Genomic DNA, 22389 nt, shown 5'->3' on the forward strand with positions numbered 1-22389 from the left:
CTACGTGTTTTCATTGGGACATCGTGATCTTATCAACACCCAATGGTTTAACTTGAAAACTATAAGACACTAGCAGGGAGACTCGGCGTTGCCAGGAATTAAATGAAGACCAACACGTTCCATTCTTTCAATGATTTTATTTTTATCGAAATCAGTAGAATTATTTTTCAATCAAATCGATTGTCACTGGGAGGAAGCTTCATATGCCTCCCCACAATAACTTAGCCCACAATACATTGTGGTCTACATTGCACTGTAGAGAACCTACCGTTGATTTAATACAGTTACTAGCATTTCAGCCCGGCGCTGCCCGGGTGTTTGGAGGTGTATGTTGAGCAAAAAAAAAAAAAAAAGGTAAATTTTTTAAAACTTTGACCCCTATTATGACCCCTTAATATTTATTGTTTTTGGCTCAAATTAAGTTATTAAGTTAGATCCATGTCCTAGGAACTTATATCGAAAATTTCAAGTGTTTACACCCAAAATTGGCGGAGGAGTTTGGTAGAGTTTGTAGTGAAGCCAAGACTACTATTTCTCCATTACATGTCTCTTTCTCTCTACTCTTCCTTTCCCCCTTCCTTCCTTTCTTTCTTCCTTCCTTCCTTCCTTTCTTCCTTCCTCTTTTCGTCAAAATGTGACCAGAGGTTCTAACCAATCAGGACAGAGAACAGTTCTGGTGGGAAAAACAAAAAGAGAGATACAAAAAGTGTTGGAAGCAAAAAGACGGAGACGCGAGTGGTTCCAGAGTCAAGGGACATAAATGAAAATCACGAACTTCCTATAACCCGATACCACTTGTATGCTGAGATGAATATAAAACCGTTTCGTTTGGAAGTTCCTTTGTTTCTGTATTATTATTCCCAGGTCGGTTTCTACTCCCATCTTATTAACTCCGACGACTCCCCAAAAGGAGGACTCGCCGAAATGGTGACCTACCCAATAAGAATTACATTATGGTAACCGCCATAAGTTCTGAAAGGTCAAATCGTTGAACTTTGACCCCTTAACAGCCAACTTTCTGGTCGAAAATGGATTACAAAGATTTTTCCAAATCTCAGTACCCTGTATATCAAATTTCGAGTCTGCAGACTAAAAATTGACAGTTATTGCGTAGGGAATGTACAGACACACAAACACAGACAGACACGTTCGCTTTTATAGATATATAGATTATATAAAATGGCTGGAATTAAGGTTTAAAATGCAAAAGTCAAGCATCATGCTTCAATTGTGCTATAAAGAGGAAGCTTTATTTTATACACGCCCCTGTCTTATCAAAGAACATACTGTTGATTTTATATGCCAGGCCATTCGACTTGTGTGATGATAGAACGTCTAAAATACACACGTGATGTTAGATTGTATAAGTGTTAACTTTGGTTAAAATCGTGTTTTTTTTTATCAGATTTTTTTTTGATTCTTCATTTTTCATACTTATTGGAGGCATTCCTATACAAAACCTAAGAACACTGCCGGTCACAGAAAGTACATTTGTGTGAAATTTTTAAAATATGACACAGCTGTTTCCGAGTATATAGGCAAAGAACTCCTACCCACACATAGACAAAGTGCCTTTTATATATGAGTAGGGATAGTAATAGTACAGTAAAACTTTTTACATTACATCAATATTAAAAACATTCAACTCCATAAACGCATCACATATTTTGATGATTAGTTATTAAAGTTAAGAATTAAATAAAACATGCCTTATTTTAAATAGGATTCATATTGTAGAATGCAACTGACGTGTGAACAAAAAGAAAATTAACATGTATGTTTTCGTTCAATATACAAACATGAAAAGTGACACGTCTGCTTTTATATATCATACATTATGTGACAAAGAGAGAGAGAGAGAGAGAGAGAGAGAGAGAGAGAGAGAGATAGGTACACTTGATCCTTCAAAAGGGAGACAACTCTAAAAATTTTCACAGTATTGAAATATGATTTCAGTTAAAATCTCTATCAGCATTTACAATTCCAACATCGTCTCATTCGAGAAAGAAAGATGCAACACATATTTCAATATAACTTTTATAGTTTTCTTCAAATAAGTAACCTTAAGAAAGTCTTGAAATAAAGATGAAATGTTTATGAGAATATAAACAATTTTAGGTTTTTCTTTTTCACATTATATAATAATTTTCATCATCATTATATATACTATATATATGCATATAATATATAATATATATAATACATAAAATACATATATATAATATATATTTATAATACATACATACATATATATAGTATATATATAATATATATATATAATACATATATATATATAATCTATATATATATAATACATATATATAATCTATATGTATCTAATACATATATATATAATATATATATACAATACATATATATATAATATATATACAATACATATATATAATATATATAATACATATATATAATATATATAAAATACATATATATAATATATATAATACATATATATAATATATATAAAATACATATATATATATACTATATATATAATACATGTATAATATATATATATTATATATAATATATATATATTATATATAATATATATATTATATATAATATATATATATAAATATAATACATATATATAAAATATATATAATATATATAATACATATATATAAAATATATATAATATATATAATACATATATATAACATATATATAATGTATATATAATGCATATATAATATATATATAATACACATATATATATTATATATAATATATATAAGACATATGTATAATATATATAATGCATATATATATATAATGTATATATAATATATATATAATACATATATATATATGATATATATATGTATATATATCATATATATAATATATATATAATACATATATATATGATATATATGTATATATATCATATATATAATATATATATAATACATATATATATGATATATATATGTATATATATCATATATATAATTATATATATAATATATATAACGTATATATAATATATATATAATACATATATATATGCTATATATGTATATATATAATTATATATATAATACATATATATAATACATATATATAATACAACCCCACCCACATATATATACATATGTGTGTGTGTGTGTGCATTATACAATTATAAACTGATTACTTATTCATATCAGTGAATAATGTCAATAAGTGTTTTCATCACTGACTACACTTTAGTACATTAGTTTTGCTGTCCATAAAGTTGCAAACACCTTTTGACATAGAAACCGCCAGCATGGATGTCTAATCAGCATGTAGTTGTATGATATATATATATATATATATATATATATATATATATATATATATATATATAACTACTTCATTTATTCACATGAATTAATATACGAAAGTATAAATTTATGCGTATATATATATGTGTATGTGTGTGTGTGTGTTCATTCATACCAGCGAATAATCTTATTTTCTGGTATATATATATATATATATATATATATATATATATATATATACCAGCGAATAAGACTTTGAACACTTATAGTATGTCGTTCTCAGATTTTGATCTTCTTTCTTAGCAAAAGGCTCATTAATTATAAATATTTTGTGTTTTTGTGCCCAAACACTTTAATTCATCTACTTTCCAGTCAAATATACCAGCTACTGCTCTGACATTGATGCGATATATTGTATTCCCGCTGTGTAGATGTGATTTAAAAATAACCCTTAATTAAATATTTGTAGCCTCTTTCGCTGACAATTTTTCCTCTTTCTATCACAAGAATAGCATATTTGGTGTCTAAATTCCATCCTTATGTCATTACTAAACATTCTGATTGTAATAATTTAGGGTATCAAGCTGGTTCTAATTCCTTCCAAAAACTTTAAAGTAATACATAAATAGTGGATGAGTTTGAATTATTATTATTACTATTATTATTATTGTTTTTATTATTATTGTTACTGTTATTATTGTTAGTGTTATTATTATTGTTATTTATGTTATTATTATTATTATTGTTTTTATTATTATTGTTACTGTTATTATTATTATTGCTGTTATTATTATTATTATTGTTATTATTTTTGTTGTTATTATTATTGCTGTTATTGTTACTGTTATTGTTATTATTATTTTTATTGTTGTTACTGTTATTATTATTATTGCTGTTATTATTATTATTATTGTTATTATTTTTGTTACTATTATTGTCATTGTTGTTACTGTTATTATTGTTATTATTATTATTATTATTGCTATTATTATTATTAATATTATTATTGTTATTATTATTTGGTCGTCATTGACAAAGTCTAAAAAACTGGCAGATTGTAGACTTTTCAGTACCCTGGGACAGGAATGTGAGAGAGAAAGAGAATGAGAAGTAGAGCAATTATGCTCCATTGGCTTTGGAGATAAGGCATATACACGGGGTTAAAACACAAAACTTACCGGTCGTAGTTGGTACACTAGGAGTAGTATCAAGTTGTCTGGATGGACAATTGAAAAAACTACAAATCCCCGATGTTTTAGGTGGCCTTCAGACCTCTTCGATTGTAGGTACCACTAACATCCTTAGAAAAGGCCTTGATCTTTGAAGTTCCTGGTTTGGAGCCGGGATTGAGGGAAATCCTCTGGAAATGAATCCCATCCATTTCCAGAGAGACGTTGATAAATGAAATCAACATTATTATTATTATTATATCGAGTTAATACTAAACAGGAAACTAATTTACAATGGATTAAGGATTTCAACAGAATATTCTGAAACAAAAAAAAACGGACTTTATAAATTAACATTCGAGTTGTGGACATGCGTCGCGGAACCAACCACCCAAAATGAAAAAAAAAGAAAAGAACCCTAAAACTGCCAAGAAACCTCACATAGTAAAAAACTGTAAGTCCCCCCTCTTTATACACCTCTCCATGCAACATATCGGTGACTTGTTTATTTTGCCAAATTTTTATTGTTTTTCATTGATGTATTTTTTGTCGGCATTTTTGGACACTAGCATGAGACCCCTCCCATCCTCATGATCTGTTTTTCTTTTGTTGTTTAATTAATTCTTTTATTCATCCCCCTCCCTCAGCCTATTATTTTCTTTGTAATAAAATTGACTAAAAATTTAAGACCGCGTTTGTCTCCATGTTCTCTGTGTTCTGTGCCTATTTTGTTTTATTTCACTGGTCCGAGAAAGGTTTTCCCCTCCCCTCTTGCATTCAAACCCGAGGCCCTAAAATTTATTTTCATGCTTTTCTTTTTGTTATGTAATCCTCCTTTGTCGTTCCCAATGGAGGGGCATTCGTAACAGTATATATATATCATGATTAAATAATAATTATATAAGACCTTAGAATTCTGAAGAACCTCTATTGGAGACAAAAGGCGACAGTTAGAATAGATGGAGAGCACAAAATGGAAACATTAATAAGAGGAGTCCCCCAAGCGTGTTTTGTCATCAGATTTATTCAACCTCTATAACAAAAACATATTGAGAGAAATTGAGGACATTAAAGGTATCAGTTTGGGTGAACACAACATTAACCGTATATGCAGATGACGCTGTATTAATAGCAGAATCTGAAGAGACCCTCCAACACATGCTGGATACTGTTGTGGAAGCAAGTGAAAATAAAGGACCTGTTTTAACCATCTCAGAAATGGTAAACATGACAGTATCCAAGAACACCCAAGCTCTAACATGCAAGCTGCAATGTCGCAAAGTATCAGTTAAACAAGTCGATAAATTCACATATCTGGGATACTTGACTACATCTGATGGAAGGTACACTATTTAAATACAAAGTTGCATGACCACAGCAAAAGTCACTTTCAAGAGATTGTCATTAGTCATGACCAACAGAAACATTAAAATAGACACCAAATTTAGAATAGTCTGAACATATGTATGGTCTGTTCTATTATACAGTTGTGAGTGCTGGACAATTACTAACACCACGAGGAAAAGACTGAAACTTGGTTCCTGAGGAGAATTTTGAAGATAACCTGGACAGAAAAGAAAACAAACTAAGAGGTATTAGAAATGGCAAACACAGAAAGGTTTATTATCAGTTTTAACAGCAGCATTTTCTAAGTGTGTAGCTGGGGTGGTTGTATAGTAATACTCATGGGTGGTGTACAATTTATTTGCAACGTTTCTTTCTGGTGAATTCGTTTGTGAACTTTCAAATTTGAACTGATGGAAAACGAAGCTCCACACACTTCACAGGAATATGGTTTCTCTCCAGTGTGTGTTCGCACATGTTTCCGCAAGTGAGATTCCTGGGAGAACGATTTACCGCACCTCTGACACGAGAACGGTCGGTCACCCGTATGTATCCGCATGTGTGATTTCAACGTCGAATTGTGAGAGAATGCAGATGAACAAATCTGGCAAGCGTATGGTTTCTCACCAGAGTGCGTTCGCTGATGTCTTTTAAAGTTTGATTGATCAGAAAATGTTGAGTCGCAGAATTGGCAAGAAAGGGGTTTCTCCCCAGAATGTGTACGCATGTGGACTGTAAGTTTTGACTTTTCAGAGAATGAAGAATCGCATAATTCACAGCAAAATAGTTTTTGGCCAGTGTGTCTGAGCATGTGTTTTCTGAGATTTGATTCTTGCGAAAATGACAGCCCACATATGTCACAATGTGCTGGTTTCTCTCCAGTGTGAGTTCTCATGTGGACCTTTAATATCGACTGCACGGAAAACGTAGATCCACATGTTTCACAAGAATATGGTTTCTCTCCTGTGTGTTTGCGTACATGTTTGGTTAATGTTGATTTATCAAAAAAGGAAGATTTACACACGTCACAAGAATAAGGTCTCTCTCCAGTATGCATTCGCATATGAATTTTAAGATACGATTCTTGCGAGAATGATGACCCACATATGTTACAGTGTACCGGTTTCTCCCCTGTGTGAGTCCACATGTGTAACTTTAAGGTTGACCTTCGTGAAAACCTAGAACCACATACTTCGCACTGATATGGTTTCTCCCCAGTGTGTATTCTTGTATGTTTTGTTAAAGTTGACTTATCGCAAAAAGAACATCCGCATGTTTCACAGCAAAAAGGTTTCTCTCCCGTGTGTACTCTCATATGGATTTTCATGTACGATTCTTGTGAAAATGCAGATCCACACACTTCACAGGCAAAAGGCTTCTCACCCGTGTGTATTCGTATGTGTCTTTTCAGATGAGATTCCTGTGAGAATCCTGAGCCACACACTTCACAAGAAAATTGCTTGTCGCCAGTGTGCATCCGCTGATGAGTTGTCAATGACGATTTCTGTGTAAATGCACGACCACAAGTTTCACAGCTAAACGGTTTCTCTCCAGAGTGTGTTTGCATATGCCTTCGTAGGTTGGAATTTTGTGAAAATGTTGATCCACACACAGAACATGAAAATGGTTTTTCTTTAGAAGGAACAAGCATGATTTTAGGGGTGAATCTAAACAACTATTAAACAATTTGAATTATTGGGAAAATGTTTTATATGTTAAGAAAGGCAACTTTTTTCTTTAGAATGAACTAGCACGATCTTAGGGGTAAGTCTCTACAACAATTTGAATTGCTGGAAAAAATGTTTTATATGTAACTTCAGGAAAAGCAAATTTCATTTCATCTTGTAATCAGAGTGGTGTAAAAACGTGAAAGTAATTTTTACAATACATTTTATTTTTTCCTCTAGAATTGACTTTGGGGTAAACCTCTCCAATAATTTGAATTACTGGGAAAAAAATCCTCTTGTAATTATAGTCGTGTAAAAATGCGAAATTAATTTTTACATTTTTCAGAGTAAGAAATATGAAGATCTAATTTAGTTATATATATATATAAGCTGTCATCTATAATATAAATCTCACCTGTCTGTTTAAATGTATGTATGTATGTTTGTATGTCTGCCTAAAACTTTCAACAGAGGCGACAGATTTTCACGAGATCAGTATCGTTTTGAAGCTCAACATTTTGGACGATAAATATTGAGAAATTGGCCAAAAATCATCCTCAATATTCATCCTCAACTGGGCAGTTTACTACAAGCATTTTTGCAAGTCATCATATCGGTTGGATTGACTTTTCCTAATTTTAATGTTCTGAACTTCCGGTCGCGTCATGGAGTAGCGGTAAGACGTCAGATTTTCTTTCACTTTCTATTCTTTATATTTCACCTAACCCTAACCTTAACGTCATGGGTTCCAGTCTGCCTGTTTACTATCACTTTTTTTTTTTTTTTTTTGCTCAACACACATCTCCAAACACCCGGGCAACGTCGGGCACCCAGACTAGTATAATATAATATTCAATGCTATTTTTCACGTGAGACTTCTGTAAACATCCACCTGCAAAGATATATTTCCTTGTATTTATATAAAGTGTGAACGTTTTAGTTTAACCAAAATTCTGCTATTATATTTATCATTGTATTCTTGATGGTGAAAATCTGGTTGCTTTCACTTGTAGAACATGACCTGTAATTGGAAATAAAAAACAGATATTAATTCCAATACAAGAATTTACCATTACTTAGCATACAAAAAGTAATGTATTCTTTCTTTGATGTTTTTTTTTAGTTTTGACCAAAAGTTTCTGAATAAAACTTTAAAGGAAGAAGAATATTTTATATGAAGTTTTTTGTGTGAGACTTTTCTCTTGACAGTTGTAATGCTCTGCTGATTAGTGATGGCAGAAGTTCGGTAAATTTACTCCGATTTATTTCTAACTTTTGTAGTTTCACTAGCACCTGTTCTTCTCTGTGTTCTAATCGTTTCACTGAAGTAACAAAATTTCTCGACAATCTTTTGTTCTTCATTGTCCAAGTTCTTATCATTGTCTTACTTACACACAAATTGGTTATCCTCTTTCAATCTACCTGTAATACCACTGCTCTTTTTACATACCACATTCTTACAAGTAGCAGGTTTTAAATATGTAATAAAACAAAATCTATAACAAAATCGATTACAAAAATTCATGTTGCAATACTAGTGAACACATTTTGCAATGTGTCACCACCTTACACATATGCAAATATTATAATTAGCATGAGACGAATATCCATTTTTTTCTGTTTTATTTTATGTTGGAAATAAATAGTTGGTTTGATAAAAGAAAATTGTTTCTAAAGACAAAACCGATTGCAAACTAATGTCATTGTAAACATTTAAAACAATTTGTTGGTGTATAGAAATTTTGAAGAAATTTTGTAGAAATTAAATCAAAAAGCTGAATAACTTTCTGAATGAAATGAAAATATGGACCTTTTTGAAAAAAAAAATCGTTTGTCTTATAACAAAAAATACTGTAGAACTTAAGTTGTACCCAACTCACTTTCCACAAACTGGGCAGGGGAATTCCTCTTTTTAGGTGTTTTCCAACAATACAACCACTGATCATCACTTAAAGTGATTTGTCTGTGTTATAAGGGACATAATTACGGATAGCACCGGATACGAAACGGTGTATAAAAGAGCGTCTTGCATTGTCTTGGAGTCAGTTCAGTGGTACGCACTAGCCCGACCGTCTCGCGTCTTACACTCTCCAAGTGTAGTCAGGATTAACCAAGCTCCCAGGACGAGCGTTCCGCTCACACACGTTACCTTTTTCCTTTACCTTCATTTACGCGTATATCAACTTCAAGGCGAGCAGCCATTTTGTATTGTGTATTATTTTCGAAGTACGAATAAACCTTTTTGTTACGCATTCCACTCGGCGTATTTTGTCATGTTATTATATACCGTCAAAACGGGATATAACAGTCTGTTTGTTGTTTAACAATTAAGAAAGGCTTCGCTGGCCATTTCCAATTATTCCCATCATCTGCTGGGCACATCATTGATGTTATTTTTTGGACATAGGCATCACCACTTATAAAGGCCCAGAGGCCACTCGAGGATAAGGGTTAAAGTGTGTACAGTAGTCAATGGGATAATATAGTAATCGTTAGTAATGGAAATTTGGTAAATTTGTTAACTTAAGTGAAACGGCTCATCAAGAACTTGTTTACGTTGGACTTGAAGACACCCATATTGCCGTAAGCTGGAAAGCAGGCAAACGAAAGACAGTTCCACAGGCGTACAGTTCAAAGAAAGAAACTTTGTTCATGGAATCTATGTTTAGGTTTAGGCACAGATAAAGAGTGGGGGAAATTATTGATAGTGCTTTCAGCTAGACAAGTGTTCCTCGTAAAAGTTTGGCAAGGGAGACCATAAATTGGAGCTCAGACGAGCACTTGCCATGAAAATAAGGATAAAGCAGAGACAGACTCGCATCATCTCTTCTGTGAGAAAAGGGTTGCAGGAAAGAGAAAAGGGCATCCCCTACGAGGCTAGAAAGTCTATTTTGAACTCTATCAAGGCAGGATAAGTACTTTCTAGCAACTCTTGCCCAGATGTAGCAACAGTACTCAATCCTTGGACGTACCTGGCTCTTATATAGGTAAAGAATTGCATCAGCAGTGAAATATCTACTGGATCGATAGAAGGATCCCATTATTTCCCCAGCAACCTTGGCCACAGATTTGATGTATGTGTTCGATTTCAGATCAGGGGTAAAGGTCAGTGAAAAAGATCATGTAAATTGTAAAAACGTTTGTTACAATTATTAACTATTATTTATTATTATTAATTATTATTTATTATTATTAATTATTATTTATTATTATTAATTATTATTTATTATTATTAACTATTATTAATTATTATTAACTATTATTTATTATTATTTATTATTATTTATTATTATTAATTATTATTTATTATTATTAATTATTATTTATTATTATTAATTATTATTTATTATTATTAATTATTATTTATTATTATTAATTATTATTTATTATTATTAATTATTATTAATTATTATTTATTATTATTAATTATTATTAATTATTATTTATTATTATTAATTATTATTAACTATTATTAATTATTATTAACTATTATTTATTATTATTAATTATTATTAATTATTATTTATTATTATTAATTATTATTTATTATTATTAATTATTATTTATTATTATTAATTATTATTTATTATTCTGATTGAAGTTTTATATATTCTCACACAAATTTATTTGGTATAAAACCCAGCATTACAACAATTGCAAGCTATTTAGATACCTCTGCATTTACCGACCCACGATTTCCAGGAAGTTACTCAGATGTGCCTAGCAGATGACAGGAATACCTGGAAACAGCCAATTGCAATGTGATGTGACAAACATTTAGGTCGATCTCAATGGTAGAAACAAATAACCAATGAGAAAGCGATATCAAATGCTCTGTCAGGCTTAAAACATTTTAATTTAAACTAGCGGAACATGTGGAAATTCCACAGAGGACTCATCCATATGTAATATATTGATGTTGGCATTCTGTAGATGTTCAGTGTAAATGGAGACGCTCTGATATTGTTGTAGCTCTTTTGTTAAAACTGCAAAAGTATTTATCTAAGCTAGCAGGGACGCCCGGTAAAGCTCAGTTGTAAAATATGCTTAAATATGATATTTTAATTCTTGCAGATTTCGTATATATTATTATAGAGTTAATGTTCTATCGATTTTTATATGTTATAAAGTTGTGATTTCAAAAATAAAAAAATATATCCATATGACTTGGTGAATTAGCTTGAATCGAAACCGAAATAAAAACTATAAAACTATATATATATATATATATATATATATAGTAGAAATGGTAATTAATAACAACTGAAGAAAGTTCTCAATACTGTTGTAGAGCAAATATGTGTTTTATTTTTTATTACTGTACCTTTCTGTTAAGTTACATTATTGTTTCAGCTACCCGGCCGTTTTTTTGGCCGTCCGTAGCTTCCTCAGACTTTTACAGACCCGGCCGTTTTTTTTAAAAGTCTGAGGAAGCTACGGACGGCCGAAAAAAACAGTAGCTGAAACAATAATGTAACTTAAAAGAAAGATACGGTAATAAAAAATAAAACGTGTGTGTATATATATATATTATAAGGAAATTAAACTAAGAATTAAAATAAATTATTAAAAGAAAACAAACAAAAAACAGTGTTGGAAATATTTCCTGGCCTGTAACAGATCCCTACCTCCACCACCAAACAGTAACATAAAAAACATTTCTGAAAAAATCTTTCCTTACAACTTTTGTTGAGAACATCACAAATATGACTTCCCACAACACCAAAACCATCCTCATCAACTAGATCCACCGAGCTCCTGTCAGCACTTATGGAAAAGGCTTTCTCCCAGTTCCAGACCTGTATCAAGGCAGTGATTGAGGTTAAAGGCGGCTACATTGAATAAGAGACGTTACGAGCCTGTTTTTGTTTTATCATTATTTCCATGGCAGGTGCTCGTCTGAGCTCCAATCCCTCGTACCCCCTCAGCAATCTTTCACGAGAAACACCCGTCTGGCTTAAACTACTGTCAATAATTTTCCCCACTCTTTATCTGTGCCTAAATCCAAACGTAGATTCCATGAGCAAAGCTTCTTTCTTAGAACTACACGCCAGTGGAACTCTCTGCCACTTGCCTGTTTCCCACCTGACTACAACTTGGACGTCTTCAAGTCCAGCATAAACAAACTCCTGACAAACCGCCCCCTTAAGACATTCTATCAAAATCCCCAATACTAATGATTACTACAATACTATCTCATTGATTACTGTACACGCAATGATCTTTATCCCTGAGTGGCCTTCAGGCCTTAATAAGTGGTGACCCCATGTAAAAAAAAAAAAAAATAAACTACATATTCAAGTTACCTGAATTGATGTTTTTTCAATAAAAGTTTTAAAATAAAGCTTTAGCGTTGTTTTCTTTAGGGCAACAACTTTATCGTTCCACCCTGTAAGGATAGGGTTGAGGTGTATGTGACATTCTTAGAACAGAATAAACTATTAGTTCGGATATCTATCCCTCTGTCATACAAGAATACCACATCTAACATTTTTCAGGCCTAAGTTCGCAGCAATGACCAGTTATAAATCTGAAACAGATTTTTTAGCCTGAATTTAGCCAGGACAACATTCAAGTTTTCAACAAGAAATGAAGTGAAGAAGTGTTGGACAGCCAAACTGGGGATCTTCATGTCAGATATGCCTTTTCCACAAGTACTGGTGGGAGCTCAGCAAATATTCGGTGGATGTTGCCCGGTCGTAAGATATGCTAAAATACGATATTGCAGATTACGTATTTATTATTATAGAGACAATTCTCTATTGATTATTATAGAGACAATTTATTTATTATTATAGAGACAATTTATTTATCATTATACAGTCAATTCTCTATTGATTTTTATATTGTACCTAATATATAGTAGTGAGATCGAAACTAAAAAAAATATATATGACTGGGGTGCCATCAGCTAGAATCGAAACTAAAACATCCAACTCTCCATTCTCATTCCTTAGCCTATGAGCCACGTCCATATGTGCATGTGTACACCTTTGGTGTTGTGGGAGGTCAGGTTGGTGATGTTCTCAACGTATGACCAAACGAAGTAGTCCAAAGGGGTTCAGGTCGTGGGAGGAGGGGGACAGTGAGAGAAGGGTACAAAGTCGTTTTTTAACATACAAGTTCACTCTCAACTAACCCTAGTCCAAGGGTCGGCAGTCTCCAAATTTCATTCTGTGCAATCTTGTCCAATCACTTGCTTCCTAGTTTTCCTTGGATGGCCAATCTGCGTGCAATTTAAGACAGTCATACTTCTGCAATGGTTTAACCAGGAAGATGAATGTTCATGTATAAATTCAATGTATCAGTTTCTAATCAGATAGCGTTTTAAGAGCATGTAGCAGAAATTTTACCTTGTTATGGGAGATAAATTGCATACGTATGTTTCTTTTGATGAGAGGAGAAATTTTCAAGTTGAAAAAAGCTATGTGACAAAAACATTTGCTGCTCATCTCTACAAGAAAAATACATTGTACGTATAAATGAATAATAATTTAAATAAAATAAAATATGCATCAAGTGCGCTTGAAAGCCAAATCACAACGTAATATTAGGAAAATAAATATTTTACTTGTGTTAAATTTATAACATAAATATATTTCGGAGCTAAACTCCATTCTCAGTATGTTGTTTTCTTTCTTTCTTTCTTTTTTCTTTCTTTTCTTTCTTGCCATGTTTTAAAATTGGAGAAAGAAAAGTTTATTTGTAAAGAGCCGCGCGTTGTATCTCAGAGGTTGTATTTTGAAATGTCGGAACTGTGCATAGGCAACGCGAGAATAACGTCAAGTTGATTTAATTTGATTAAAATAAAATACGCATCAAATGCGTTTGAAAGCCAAATCACAACGTAATATTAGGAAAATAAACAAACATTTTGTTTAAAATTTATAACATAAATATATTTCAGAGCTAATCTTCATCCTCAGTATGTTGTTTTCCTTCTTTCTTTTTCTTCTTCTTCCTTGCCATTGTTTGATTATAATTATCAAGTCCCTTTAAGAATACTTAAGATGGACACTGTCTGCGGAATAATACTTAAAAGGCAGTCAACAAGCATATGTTCACAACTTCCGCTCATGTAACCACTCTAGATTGTTTAATGCATTCGTCCAGAATCAACGTTTAATAATTTTTTATTCTATTACATTCCCATGGCAATTGTTTGGTGGCCCTGAGGTAAAGGCTCAGCAAATTGTGCAAAAGATAGCTTCGTGCCTGGGTTCAAATCTCATGACCACCAGGAATTTTCACTTCCTACACTAATGATTGCATAAGTATGAAACACTAGTGTCTGTAGGTATAAAGAATAATTGTTTTTTTATTTGAAAATTCTATTTATCGACTACAAAATATCATCCCAATTCTGTAGAAGCGTCATATACAGTGTATCACAAAAGTGAGTACATCTATCACATTTCTGCAGATATCTATATAATTATAAAACTCAAATGACCTTGTAATGAGCGACGTAACCCACTTTCCGGTTTACGACATCTGGACCCACTTTCCGGTTTACGACATCTGGTTGCGCATGCACGCATAAACATTAACCCATAACAATGTAAACAAATAAACACAAATCACTTCTTTTGCAGATTTTGACCTGCGCACTGAAATATTAACGTTATTTCAAAATTATTATTTAACATGGGAAGAGTGGGGTGTTTTGCAACTATTCTTTATTACAACTATACTGTCGCTATTTTCTTACAACCAAACAACTTTAACCCATTGACAAACATAAGAACAATTGTAGTAAAGCCAAGACTACTACTACTACTACTCTCTATCCGTCCCTTTTCCTTCCTTCCTTTTTTATTTTTTGTTTACATTTTTAGATACAAAATAGATGTGTGAGAACGGGGAATTTATTGACACATTTACTAATCTGTTTCAATATTAGTTTTATTTTATTTTATTTATTTAGGTTTTATTTTTTGCTTCAGGTTTTATTAATTATTTTTTTTTTTTAGATTTCATTCTTATATTTCTCATCAGTAGGTTCATGTGCGTTTTTGCTGCTAAATGACTTTTTTCGGCATTCGATTCGTAGGAAAATCATGTTTAATTTTCGATTTTTGAGCGATTATTCGGAAAAATAGGTAACTTTACACAAATAGGGAGGATTTTTTTTTTTTACATGTTTGAGTGATCCATCTGTGATTTTTCATTTTAATATGCTTTCATAGAAATGTTTCCGTTATGCCAAAAAAAAATTATTTTCTTTTCGTCACAAGTGTCACGCTCATACATGAATTCCATAGCTAATATAACATACTGACCCAACGGGTCACATTTAGTCTAGTTTAAGTAAATCTCTTCATGGGACAACACTGACAGAATGACACTTTGACACAACGAAAAGTAATCTGTGTGCAGCGTATATAACATAGTTAATTTATTTTCCCTTCAAAATAACCAGAAATATAATCGTTCAAAGCTAAACACCTGCCAACAAAAGTGAGTAGACATCTTAGGGAAAGTTGCTAATGTAATATATATATATATATATATATATATATATATATATATATATATATACAAGAAATAAATGTTACCATAATCAATAAAAGTTACTTTTATGGTAGAAAAGTTTATTGGTTTGTATTTTTCAGTATTTTGTAAAAAAAATTTTTTTTAGTTCCCGAACCGGTTAAAAAAATCAAAATGGCAGCGACTTTGAAATGGAGAGCCGCGTTTTCAATTTGAAGGAGAAAACCGGAGCAGTCTGTGTTAACAATTTGAGAGAGTTCCGTCAACGTAAGGAATATTTGTAAACATATTTCAATGTTTTCCATTATTTTGTGCTTGAAGAATATTCGATTATTGCATGTGTAGTTTATATAAAAAATCATTTAAGTAGTTATCGCCTCAAATTTCGTTTTAATATATATATATATATATATATATATATATATATATATATATATATATATATAAAATACCTCCCCACTTTAGGAGCCTTGACTGCCGTATATATATATATATATATAATACACTATGTCATCTGCCAATATTTTGTGTGGCCAACATCATTATCAAAAACTACCATTATTCTCCTGGGCATGGAGTTTACCAGAGCTTTACAGGTAACCACTGGAATACTCTTCCACCATATATATGTTAATGTGACATATATTGATTGGATTTCTAAAAGTGTTTTGGTTTGGTTGTTTTTGTTTTACGGCATATCAACCCTTTTCAGATTATTTAATGCCGAATCCAGTGATTTTGAAGGAAAAGTTTTTAATAGAATGTATCTGTTTTTTTTTTTTTCAAGTCAGTTTCTATTTAACCCATAGTTGGGACCCTAACAGGTACTACCACTCTGGGTCAGAGTGGACCTAGGAGCAATGACAATTAAGGGATGGCTCCACACTTCCCAAAGCCTGCAAGCTGGGGCCTCACCATCGGATATAGTTTAAGGTCATATCCAGGACCTAACAGTATTTTGTATCATTTTTTAATTTTAAGTCATTTTTCCAAACTTCACGTATTTAACAGTCAGCTCGCCGCTATTTCTCTTGTTCGCATCTAGCGATAAACACTGTATGTTTTGTGAACCGATTACACGTTTTAAAGTGAGTAAAACCACTAAAAACTTTTCCAGATAGGTAGAAGAGTAACTTATCTTGCCTTTGGTAACATTTATTTGGGTAATTTTTACGACGTGCCCCGGCGTTTTATAAACACCCCAACCTCCCCATGTTAAGAACGGCTTTCGGAATGACCCCCCCCAACTTCAAAAGCCGTTTTTAACATGGGGAGGTTGGGTGGATGTTTATTCCGAAAGTCGTTCTTAACATAGGGTGGTTGGGGGGGGGGTTATACAACGCTGGAGCAGGTCGCAAAAAAAAAAATACCTTTATTTGTCATATTATTTATTTTTTTTACCACTTTTTCGTACGTCTGTGGATTGTAACACAAACTCAAAAGTTTAAATTACAATTACGTCCCCCGATGTTGACAAAGGTTTTGTCCAGAGCTGTCATCTTCAAAATGGAACGGTTTTTCTTTTTTCTAATTTTTTTTTTCATTGTGTTATTTTTCTTAAAAAGCAAACGAAAAAAAAAATCAAATTTTTTTGTTCGTTTGCTTAAAAAAAAAAAATAATAATAATATCGTTCTAAGCTCCAATCCATCCACTGCTCGCTCTCCACCCTTTGTCAATGTAGGGGGACGTAGCTTGAAGTTAAACAAAAAAGAAAATAGCACGGTTCGTAAACTGCAGAAGTACAAAAACAACAACGACTAAAAATGAAAAAAAAAAGACAAAACAAAAACAAAAAACAAAAACAAACTTACTCTTGCGCAAAAAGGGTCGACATCTTAAATGCCGAATGAAAAAACAGGTTCGCAGAAAAAATATTTTTTGATTAACTGGACCCTAATTTAATGGCTGCTCCCTGAGGTTTTCTTTCACTTTCTTCGTATATGTCTCATACACTTTTTTTGTAATCGAGTGTGTATTTATTTATTTATTTATTTAATTTTTAAAAAATTTTTTAAAAATTTCTTTAATTAAATTTGATTCATACTCTTACTTCGTGCTTGTTTTTGTTTTATTTTCATTTTATTTTAATTTATTTTCATTATTATATTTTACACACTAATATTTTTGATCTTCTGTTACATTTATTTTTTCATACATATTCAAATAATGTTTTGGTCTTATTTTTTGGTTCCTCGATTTATCGGCGAGGGACCTATGTTTTTAGTGGCGTCCGTGCGTCCGTTAGTCCGGACGATTAGTGCTTCCTGAAATTTTGCCACAAATTGTATTTCATAAAATAGATGTGCACAGTAAAAAAATTTTTTTTACAAAAATTCCCGTTCTGTCCCCAGGGGCTCAAAAGGAGTAAAAAATGCCCCAAAATGGCCCAAAATGACACATTTTGCCCCATAACTTTTGATCCATCCATTAGATATTTTAAAACTTGGCCAAAATGTGAAGCCCATTGTTTTTAATATAAATCCAGTATGGGTGGCCCTGGCAAAATTCTGGTTCGCGTCCCTGGGGACTTTCAGTGCTAAAAACGCCTCTTTTTGTGGCTCTTTTTTCATATTTCTCAACAAAATTTGATATGTCCGACTATATATTGGTTTTTCACGGTATTCAACTCAAATATACATGTGTTAAGGCCTAAAACTGTACCGTTATCCATTTACACTGGGATTTGGTGTCCACAGAATGGCCCAAAATGACACTTTTTGCCCCATAACGTTTGATCCATCCATTAAATTTTCCTGAAACTTAGCCAAAATGTGGAGGCTATTGTTCTTAATATAAATTCAGTATGGATATGACCCTGGCAAAATTCTGGTTTGCATCCCGCTGAGACTTTTAGGGCTAAAAAAACATGCCTTTTTGGAGCTGTTTTTTCATATTGCTCAAAAACTTGTTATGTATGTCTATATAGTAGTTTTCCATGGTGCTGGATTCAATTATAGATGTCTTAAGGCGGGAAACTGCATCGTTTGTCCATTTTCATTGGGATTTGGTGTTCCCAGGAGCTCAAACGGGTTCACAAATGCTCCAAAATGGGGGAAAATGACACTTCTTACCCCATAACTTTTGCCCCTTCCATTAGATTTTTCTGAAACTTGGCGAAAATGTGAAGGCAATGTTGGCCCTTCACACTTCTCACATTCATTAAAGGATGACAGATCATCAAATAACATGTAAGCAGTATTTGTTTCAGTTTTAACTTATGTTTTTTTTATAATCACTTCCACATATACATATTAATGGCGTGCCCTCACCTCATGGTTCCTTGTTGTATCTCTACAGTCTGTTATTATCATTATTATCATTATCATTATTATTATTATCATTATTATCATTATTATTATCATTATTATTATCATCATTATCATTATTATTTTTATCATTATTATTATCATTATTATTATCATTATTATTATTATTATCATTATTATCATTATTATCATCATTATCATTATTATTATCATTATTATTATCATCATTATCATTATTATTTTTATCATTATTATTATTATCATTATTATTATCATTATTATTATTATTATTATCATTATTATCATTATTATTATCATTATCATTATTATCATTATTATTATCAATATTATTATTATCATTATTATTATCATTATCATTATTATCATTATTATTATTATCATTATTATTATTATCATAATTATCATTATTATTATTTTTATTATTATTATTTTTATTATCATCATTATTATTATCATTATGATTATCATTATTATTATCATTATTATTATTATTATCATTATTATTATTATTACCATTATTATCATTATTATTATTATTATCATTATTATTATTATCATTATTATTATCATTATTATTATCATCATTATTATTATCATCATTATTATTATTATCATTATTATCATTATCATTATTATTATCATTATTATTATTATTATCATTATTATTATTATCATTATCGAGTTGCTGTCACAAGTGATTCTTGCCTAAACTTTTTTTTTCCGTCTCTGCATTGATTAACCAAATGATAAAACAGAACAGATCTGTGTCACAGTAATGTCCTCCGAAGAGCATATGGCTACTGCAACTAATACCATCTCCTTGACTGGCAATAGTTCTGGCTTACATATCAAGGCCTCAGAACGACTCATATTTAGTGGGAATAAGGCAGACTCCTGGAAAATAATTCATAAACGATGGTCCAACTACTCGTTATTAACAGGTCTGAACCATAAACCACAAGAAATTCTGGTTGCTATACTTGAGAACTGCCTGGGCGATTATGTCATGAAAATATACCAGGGCATGCAGTTTGACAACCCGGAGACTGAGAACACTATGGAGGACATACTCCAAGCACTGTAGGAGTATTCTGTTGGATTTGTCAATGAAACTTATGAGACATTTGCGTTCCATCAGAGGAAACAGGATGAGGGAGAGGAATTTGACAAGTTCTACAATGATCAAGTATTGTCAAAGACGTGCAATTTCTGCAGTTGTGGTATTGTATTTCTGATATTTTTATTAAATATAAACTTAAAATAAAAATGTATCTATATATAAATGATAATAAACTTAAAAAAAAAAAAAATAGAATAATTAACCTTTGTTCTGATTGGTCTAAAACTTTTGGTTATTTGAAGCCGCCATAAAAAAAGAAATAAAAGAACTGCCATCTAGAAAGCAATCGTTCGTTTTGGAAATTAGAAGAGCATCGTCACCCCACCTCCCTCGAACAGCTATACTCTGGTAAGTTGGTCCGTTAAATCCTACATTTTTATTTTATTTAATTTGAAGATACAGAACAGTAAATAATGGATTTCTACATAACACTGTTGTTCCAGTGCGGTTCGTGTTCTGCCTAAGTGCCAAAGCGTGTTACGGTCCTTTCCTGATCCTGGTGAACTGGAAGAAAGAATCTGATAAACTTTAATCATCCTTCTAGTATAAGGGAGTACCTGAACAGATAAAAACCAAGTGTATTAAGTTTTGTAGGCCTATCTAATCTCTTGAAAGTATTCACAAAACCTACACAGTGACTTAATTCTACTGGACCAGATTGTAGAAGGTGTCTGTGACCAGTTAACCAAGCAGGATCTGCTAAAAATACAGACCCTTACTCTACAGAAGAATGTAAACATATGTAGAGTGGCTGAAATGGTCTCAATCCACAGTCAAGGAATGGGACTAGATACAGCCAAGGTGATGAGGGTATGTGAAACCAGTCGAGTGAAGGAAGCAGACTTCAAAAGAGAATGCCCATTTTGTGGCTACACACAAAAATGCAGTAGATGCTCAGTTCATGGCAAACTGTGCTATGCATGCAACGAGAAGAGACATTTCAAGTCCAAGTGTTCCAACAAAGACAGAATGACATGCAAACAGAGACACAACACGCAAACGAATGAAAATATGTTGCACCTCCATCATGAGTACATCAACTAGACACATCATCATCTGAGGAGGATGAAGAATACACTCACTGAGTGAATGCAATAAAACTCCCAGAGACAAAATAGGCAAAAGAGGCCACATTTTTTTTTTTATTATTCGATTTTCACCCCAAACAAGGCACAGTACAACTTTGAAGTAGAGGGCTACCATCGGGACAATTTGCAGGGCATTATGAAGGGAGATGAGCAGCAAGACGTTTGTTCACATTACACTTGAACTTCTGCATATCAGTACAGTTGGGAAAGCAAAATCCCGGAAGGGAGTTCCCAAAGACCTGCAGTTCTGGGGAAGAAACTATTGGAATAAAAGGCTTTCTTACAGCTAGGGATCTCTACTGTAAAGGGGTGGGACTTAGTTGCTTGTCGGGTTTGTTGGGGGGTAGTCATATCGAGGAGGTACAAGTGCTTGCAGTTCGTCAGAGTATTCACTATTAAAGTATTTGTAGAACAGGCTGAGGGATGCAACATTTTGTACAATGGGACAGAGGCTGAAGCCTAGATGACAGTTCAAGACCTATTAGGTTGACGACTCTCTTTTGAACCCTGTCCAGGAGGGAGAAATGTGACAACAATACTCCATACATGGGCGAATGGTGGCTTTATAGAGGTACAGGATACTTTCAGGCGTAAGTAATTTTCTAGCACAGTAGAGAGAGCTCACCTTCTTTGCAGCAGTCTTGGCAATGCTCTCAATGTATCTATTCTAGTTCATGTTCCCTGTAAACGTTAGGCCGAGGAGTTTAAAAGAAGTACTTTCAGGTAATGTGCTCTTGGCCATTACCTTATGTTTCTGAATGAAAAAGTTGTTTTCCAGATTAACACAGAGACATCTATTAATACTCTTCCTGAAAAGTTTGCCAAGAGGATGAAATCCTATAAAGCGGTCTTAATAATGTGGAACAAATCTCTGATGGAACCACTCGGAGTACCCCAAAAACACAACAAACGTACTCAGTAGAATTTTTAATATTCAAAGATGAAGAT

General features: G+C 32.3%; 1 protein-coding gene across 1 annotated transcript; it reads right to left on the reverse strand.

The window, feature by feature from the left end:
• Nucleotides 1-3441: 3441 nt before the first annotated feature.
• On the reverse strand, nucleotides 3442-18090 carry LOC145269676 (uncharacterized). The gene is made up of 2 exons (XM_080125386.1): nucleotides 17758-18090; nucleotides 3442-8473 (listed from the first exon to the last, which is right to left on the reverse strand). Exon 2 carries the CDS (start codon nucleotides 7434-7436, stop codon nucleotides 6090-6092), a length of 1347 nt encoding a protein of 448 aa, XP_079981512.1. The 5' UTR covers nucleotides 7437-8473; nucleotides 17758-18090; the 3' UTR covers nucleotides 3442-6089.
• Between the last annotated feature and the right edge of the window lie 4299 nt (nucleotides 18091-22389).

The sequence above is a fragment of the Euprymna scolopes genome, chromosome 45 (genome assembly GCF_053919585.1).
Source record: "Euprymna scolopes isolate OS-2025 chromosome 45, ASM5391958v1, whole genome shotgun sequence".
In the NCBI taxonomy this organism is placed as follows: Eukaryota; Metazoa; Mollusca; class Cephalopoda; order Sepiida; family Sepiolidae; genus Euprymna; species Euprymna scolopes.